The sequence below is a fragment of the Colius striatus genome, chromosome 11 (assembly GCF_028858725.1).
Source record: "Colius striatus isolate bColStr4 chromosome 11, bColStr4.1.hap1, whole genome shotgun sequence".
NCBI classification, from domain to species: Eukaryota; Metazoa; Chordata; class Aves; order Coliiformes; family Coliidae; genus Colius; species Colius striatus.
Window position 1 is genome coordinate 20,400,452 of NC_084769.1, and position 7,585 is coordinate 20,408,036.

The following is a 7,585-nucleotide window of genomic DNA, read 5'->3' on the forward strand; positions in this document are numbered from 1 at the left end:
TTCAGTTCACTTGACCAAAGAGAACCAAAAGTATATTCAAGAATAGAACATGTTTTCTTACAGTTAAAATTTTTTCAGTACTAATATGCATTTTGATCATAATTAGAGACAAAAGTACAAAGTGGTTTATATTTTCAGCTCTTTGACACTTCTTAAAGAACACAGACTCCAAGACACAATTAGATTTTCCACTTAATTGCACAAACTCCACCTAATAACAGCAAATGATCAATTCCTCAGGGAAGGCAGCATTTCCCACCATGCATCTAATTGATCATGCTGTGTTGAACATGAGGGTAAAGTTAGGGGTTTTTTTTGCCTTTTCAGATAAAAGCCTTCCATCTTGAAACATAAAATTCAGTTTATCTAAATATATATAAATCTAACATTATTCACACCAAAAGCACCCAACTCCTTCCCATATTTTCTTCCATGGACATGAAACTTAATGTTTTCTTACAGAAATGACCACGAAGTGGTCTTGCCATCCACACGTTCAGCTGTTGATTTCATTTCCATATTACTCCCTGGAGCATGTTCAATACATGATCTCACTCTCACTTGCGAAACATGTCAAAGTTCCACCTTCTCAAACATAGGTATGATACCGTAACATCAGCTCCACAGGGTCACCTCCATGAAATGCTCCACTGAGAACAGGTCATTTGAGGTACGGGCCTGCACGTTCTCAGTAGCTAAATGCAGGCCTGTTCTTTTCTTTCTCCAGCATCCAGTCCTCCCTCTAGGTAATAAAATTTGTCACTGCACTGACTCTATACTTTTACTCTTTATTTTAATCCACATCATTCCTCCTCCCTTCATTTTTCAAATTAAAAGAGAAAAAAAAAATACCCAAGATTGTTTCTTACAGAAAGTTTGTTCAAGTTACTGTTAATGTGTCACAATGATAAGTTAGTGAGGATTCAACACAAAACTCTTCCGAACCACAAGGGGTGAAAGGAGACGGACAGGTCTGTTGATAAAGCAGCTCAAATAATGTTCAGGCACACAGGCATCCTACTTTCCAAGCACAGAGGCAACTCAATATCGTGCTACATGACTTTCACCAATTTGCCTTTACAAACTTATTCCCAATAAGTTAAGCTCACAAACAGATGTGCTGTTCAAGCAGTATGTTCAATGTTTTGAGAGTCTTATGATCATCAGAAGACAGTAAAAAACTTCAGCTTGGAAAAATAAGAATTCAAAATCATGTTAATCTATTCAGAAGCAGAAATATTTCAGATGTGACAGGTGCTATGAATATGAGAGTAGATATTTGTGACAACTTCTTTTTTCCCTGGAACTAGAAAATCTTTTCTGGAAAGAAAAACAAGACAGGAGAGGTATAACTTTTTTTTTTTCCTCTTAGAAACACCTATTTTGATAATAGTTACCTACTAGACATAAGTAGAGATTCATTCTCTAATTTTTCTTTATTATGCCTGAAATTAAAAACATAGCAGAAGAAGATACTAAATCATAGGGAAAGGAATCTACAGTAAGAATCATTGAAAACACACAGATCATCAGAAAGGCAACAGAAAAAAATTCTGGCAGCTGTCAACACTACACAAAGGGAAAAAAAGTGCTACAGTGTAATTGGTTTCTCCTAATAGTTAGGAGACTGTTAAACTGTAACAGTAATATTCTTGACCTTGGGGGTTATAGTCAATCAGGTTTTTTTTTGTATGGATTAGGTATTTGCAGATAGAGTTGTTACAAAGTTGGCAAAATAGGAACACAGGGGGTGCAAACATGACGTTTACAAGCACTGCCTCCACAGCCAACTGTGGGAAGCCAAAGTCACAGCCAGTTCACTTCTCCTCTTTGCATACCTGCTTAATATTCCTCTCTCTCTCCTTTTTAAACCTAAATAATTTTGTAAATATATTAGAAGACTTCAGCCTGAATTTCGAAGATTACGTTTTAAATACACAGCTGCCATTTGCCCTTAACCTTAATAACTTTAGACAAAGAGTGTAAGAACAGTTATGCTGAGTCTGACAAAAGGTCTGCCTAGCCCCATACAATTTCTCTTGCAGTGGTCATAAACAAACACGTAGGTGAAAGGCTTTTTGACAGAAACCATGGTCTTGTTAAAATGACTCCAGAAAATAACATGAAGACTCCTCTCATTTTTTCTAGTAAATGGAAAATGGACTGGGCTCTCCATAGACACTGTTATTATTTTAGCTCACTTCTGACAGTAAACCAGTTGTTCTTGATCCTGCTTTCACCAGACAGAGAGGACTACATTTTTACATGGAAAACTATGAGAAATGGAAAGGCTGTGAGCAGCCACAGAAATTGCCACAAATGGTATGACGAGTCTTTATGAAGCAATAGAAGTGAAATCAGTGAAGCTATGAACTACAGCTTCTAAGAGACTGAAGCTTACACTTAGCTGGCTTAACCGATCAAGCCAGGCATTAATTTTAAACATGACAGGCCACAAAACCAGATAGTTGATCTTTGTGTGTTAAATCATGCTTAGGAAATCTACTTTCCAGTTGCAAGCACAAAGATTAACACGAGTGCAGTTTAAGCCAACAATGTGAATAATTTAAACTATTTTTTTAAAATGTCCTTATGTTCTGAAAGACAAGTTTATCAATTCAGTGTTTTTCCTGCCTCAGCAGAGACAGTCAATGCTTATACCTTGGCCCAGCATGAAACTAGCACAATTTTACCTCACTACGTTAGCAATGTAAGATACGCTGACCAGAACTGCTTCAGATTAGTATTGCTGTTTAGGAAAGAACTATAAGCAATAAAAGTAGTCAAAAAAAGACACTATAGCTATTTTTAGAGAACATACACAATATGGCAAACACAGAAATAGTGCAGTTTCCCAGAGACACACATGTTTTTCACTGGTGAAGGGAGGAAGATGGTTCCTCTTCGAGGTGCCTACCAAGACTAGTAAAGTTCTCTGGTAGGTGCACAGAAACGGCTCTTCAGCTGCAGAAAAGTTAATACAACTATAAGAAACTTCAACTTCTGGGCAATTTCCTCACACAAATCCAAAAACTGAATAAGCAGAAGCAGTGTTAGTTCTCACACTCCCCAAATTACCCTAAAACTATTAGAACAGGGATCTTGCAGACAATGTGAAAAGACAATGTGAAAGAGGTAGTACCCTTAATCCCACAGGTGTTCCTTGTCAGAATTCATTCGAATCTAAAGAAAAGATTACCAGGTAACATTTGAAAAAGTGACACAGATTTTCAACAGCAGTAATCTCCATTAATTGAAAACTCTTCCTTTTTAACCTCTACCCCTGCACAGGACAACACACTGTGTGTGAACAGTACTAAGACAGAGCATTACCAGGTCTGTCTGCCCACCCAGAATTTCCCTTCACTTACAGTTTAAGGTAGTTACTAAATTTCCACAACATCAACAATACACAGATAAAAACACACACATATGAAATATAGCCGTATACAGACGACTTGCTCCTTCCCTGTCAATTAAAAGAAATTAACTTCTCCTTTAAGGACAAAAAGTACTGCCTGTCTGTCTGCCTCTGGTTGTTTCACCCAAAAAACTGGCAGTTAAATGCAGACTCTGTGAAAGAACAGACACATCTTAAGCCACAGATCCCAAAGTCTCATTTTCTACAATCATCAATGACCTACAGAGAAAATTTCACCAAACTACAGAAATATGGAATGCCTTTATTAGAAAAATAGCTTCACAGATAACTGAGTTTTTCATTAGGCTTTCATGAATCCAATTAAGAATTGTCAAATAATAATTTAGAAATCTTACCTGCTTTTTTCTTGAAGTTGCCTTGGGCAACAGACTGGCTGACAAAACTGATGCAAACGGAGAGCAACACAGCTCAGGAAAAGGATTTGGAATTGACGGAATCTCTAAAATATTGTCATCTTTCTTTTTGCTCCTATTGCAACAAAACACATGATATCAAGTGATAATTGTAACAATTGCTGTTAAAATTGCAATATCCAACCACAGTGCATGAAACACCACAATACTTCCTGGTTGCAGCAATTAGCTTTTTTTTATGCAATTATTTTTTTTTAATCAGTAGGCTGAATCTATTAACATACAGTGCCTAACACCACTTGAAAGCAATCCAAGTATTCAGCTCTGAATATAAAGTTGTTTCAATATATATAAGTCTTAGCAAAGTAAGAGCACAGATATATTTACACTGGCTCCTAAGGACATTAGTAAATATTTTGTTGTCCCTGGGTTCTTGCCTTTCCCTGTGTACACATATTACAACAGTGGATATATGTAACTTCTCAGGGATACTTCCTAAGTACATTACAACCGTATTTTAAATAAATGGAAACTTTTTTTTTTTTTCACCAGAAGTCAAAGAGACTGACAAGACAAACTAGTGCAATGTAATACATTAATTTCTGTTTTCAGTTACTTTTGTATTTGAATCTCCAGAGTTCCATCATAAAATAAATGTCTCGGCTACCTAAATCTGATTGCGTCAGAAGTATCACCAAGCAGCACTTGGAAGAGTAGTGAAGATAATCACTTCTGTACTTACTGAAGAGCTCAGTTATGCACTGGTTTAAAGTATCACATTAATAATGTGGTTGTCTAGACTTCTGTGTAGATTACAGCGCGTGGTTTTCTCACATAAAATATTGAATAGCACTTTGTCTACTGCATTTCATTTGGAGAACACCATCCAAAGCACCTCAAGTATTTAAGTCTGCCAGCATATAGTAAGATTTTTCTACATATGTGAGTTGATGGCTCTGAGCTTAATATTTGACTTTATTAACCTTCATTGTTATCATTCCAGATTTCACATACTAATTAGTACAAAGTGGGGAAAACCATCAGAGAAATGCAACAATACAGAAAGATGATTCTTTCCTTTCTGGAAATCCTCACCAAATGCTCCTTTAAAGTGATATTTAGCATTAAGGAGTGAAAAATCCTCCATGCAGTATTTTAAGATTTTGTAAACTTCAGTCTCCCAGGACTATCAGACGCTTTATGAAAAAAACAGATCAGTTTTGGTTGGTTTTTTTTTTCACTAAGAATAGAGACCAGTGCCTTTAAGAACAGCCTGAGAGGTAACGAACAGCGTGCACATCACTGACAGCAGTCACAGTGGCATGGCTAACGGTGAAGCAGTTTATCTCAAGAACATTACATGACAGACACTGCAATGAGAAAGTAGTGGCTCGGTTCAGTTTGACAAGACAGGCTCGGCAACGGTGTCTCTTTTCACCTCAAACTGGGAAACCACCAAAAAAAAAAAAAAAAAAAAAAAAAGCAAAAAAGAAAAAAGCGGGGGGATGGGGGGAAGATGCATCCGCAGAGGGGGGAAGCGTCTGCAGCGCCGGGAAACAACTTCGGAGTTACAGGGAGGAACGGGCCGGTCCCGGGCCAGGCCGCCCCTCCTGCACTTCGCCCCCTCCCCACACCGCCGCTACCCAGCCGCGGGGCACTCGCACCCTCAGGCCCGCCGGCGCCGCGCTGCCGCCCGCAGGACGCCCGCCGGCCCCTAGACGGCAGCAGGCGGGCCCTCGAGGGCGCGAGCAGGGCTGGCGGCGCTCGCCGGGCTCCGGCCTTACCTGTCGGGGGGCGAGGGCGGCGGGTGCCCCCCGGGGGGCCGGGGCAGCGGGCAGGGGGAACCCGCCGCGCTGCGGAGGCCGCCGCCCGCGGGCTCCGCCGCCCGCTCCGCGCCGCGCGGCACACCGGGCAGCGGGGCGGCCATCAGCGGCGGCGACGTCCTGGCTGGGCGGCCGCCCGCGCGGGAGGCACGTCGGCGAGCGGCCCTGGCGCTGCCGGGCGTGTCGGGCGGAGGCAGCTCTCCGCTCCCGCTGCGGAGGAGGGGAGAGGCGGTGAGGGTGGGGGGGGGGGGGTTGGGAAACGCCGCGCCGGGCGGCACCGAACGCCTTCTCCGGCACACGTGCGCGGGCGGCGGTGGGGGCGGGCGGCCGCCGGCTCCGCGCTGCGATGAGGAGGCAGCGCGGGGCGGGCGGGGGCCGAGCCGTGCCCTCTCAGCAGCCTCCGCCACGCCGAGGCGGGGGGAAGCCCCGTGCCTCGCTTTGCTCCCCGGCCGCAGAGTGAGGCGGGTCCCAGCAGGTGCGCGGCCCGGACGCCGAGGCCGCAGCGTCGCCCGGCCCGCTCGGAGCGTCGGGCTGGGCCGGGCCTGACAGGGTGGTCGGGGCGGCTGAGGAGAGACGTGCGCCGCCGTTGGTTTCAGGAGGCGGCGTGTGGCCGCCCCGCTGAGCGGACCCGGGCGCTGCCCGCCTTGTGCCGCGGCCCCTTCACTGGGCGCAGGAGAGACAGCGCGGCCCTGGCGTGGCCGGTAACCTCTTCCCCCGGGCAGGACTGGTCGGCTCCGGCACAGCGCCGGACCGGCCTATCAGTTGTGTAGGCGCTTGGTAACCAACGAGGACGGCGGACAGACCCGTTACATTTGTGCCAAACAAGCAGCCCATGGGAGGCTGAGTGCCCAGCTGCACCCAGGACTCGCATTTGGCCACAGCTCAGAGCGGAAAGAGGAATTTTTCCTCGTGCCTTGGGCTGCACAGCAGCCAGCTCCTGCCCAGCTTTACTCAAAATCCTCTGGTAATTCAATCGCTGTCCTTACTAGTGTTCATCTTATTGCAAATAAAAATACCCCTTTGCTGTATGAAGAACAGTTTGGCAGCACCAAGCACAGTGAGTGAAATTGTGTGGCTGTCAATTTGATAGGAAGTCAAATAATTAAAGCCCAGCCCTCGGTAAAAACAGCTGTATGCAGAAACCTTCTGGCTGTACTTGGCACGCTCAGGGATAGTAACTGAGATGTCAGACTGGTGAAAATGCAGCATGTTTCAGGATGTCTGCTTTGCTGTTTTCCTGAAGCCACCGAAGAAAGTGTCACACACAAGCCAGAATTTCAATTCTGGAGGAAGATTTTTCTTCCACAGAAGCAATGTTCACAGTTTTCATTTTGGCTGAGTCATAGATGATTTTGCAGGACGCACATTTTCAATGAAATGAAGGATTCCTTGTCCTCTAAACAGTTGATTCTCTGTTATGCTGACAGCAGAAGTGCAAGTCCGAGCTGATTAACAATTCTTATATACAGAGACTAGCAAACATATCTGGAATTTTACTGTGCCAGATGATTGACTGGATTTGCTGGTTACTTGCAAACAGCTATCTTTGTACACGACTGTACAGACCAGACTACTGTGTTTGCCTAATTGATTCATTGGCATAAATGCATTATGTTAAACCTAACTGTCATCAAAAGAATAAAGGAAGGACAACTGAAAGGTGCTTTAGGTAGTAAACTGAGGTCAGGGAGAGATAAAAACCTTCAAGTAGTTAATTGTATGCTGATACTAATCAGCATTTTAAAAGTCCTGCCGGGAAATAAAATGTTTTGACTTTTCACCCAGTGAAAACTAGTTACATAGCTGCAACCTAACATACACAGTACATTTCCATGTCTTTGGCTTAGTCATGTAATTGTTTTAAAATGTCAGGTAAATAGACAATGAGAAGGAATCTTACCAAATAAATACTTTTATGTTTCAAAATAACTTTGCTAGGATTCTAATGAGTCATGACAGCAAAAATG

At 43.5% G+C, this 7,585-nt stretch overlaps 1 protein-coding gene across 1 annotated transcript in view; it reads right to left on the reverse strand.

Moving 5' to 3' along the window:
- Positions 1-5,722, reverse strand: part of GRB14 (growth factor receptor bound protein 14) — a 62,480-nt gene extending 56,758 nt beyond the window's left edge. The window contains exons 1-2 of the mRNA XM_062004843.1: positions 5,580-5,722; positions 3,778-3,910 (exon numbers count right to left, since the gene is read on the reverse strand). Of these exons, the coding sequence (XP_061860827.1) occupies positions 3,778-3,910; positions 5,580-5,722 (276 nt within the window). The remainder of the gene's footprint in view (positions 1-3,777; positions 3,911-5,579) is intronic.
- Between the last annotated feature and the right edge of the window lie 1,863 nt (positions 5,723-7,585).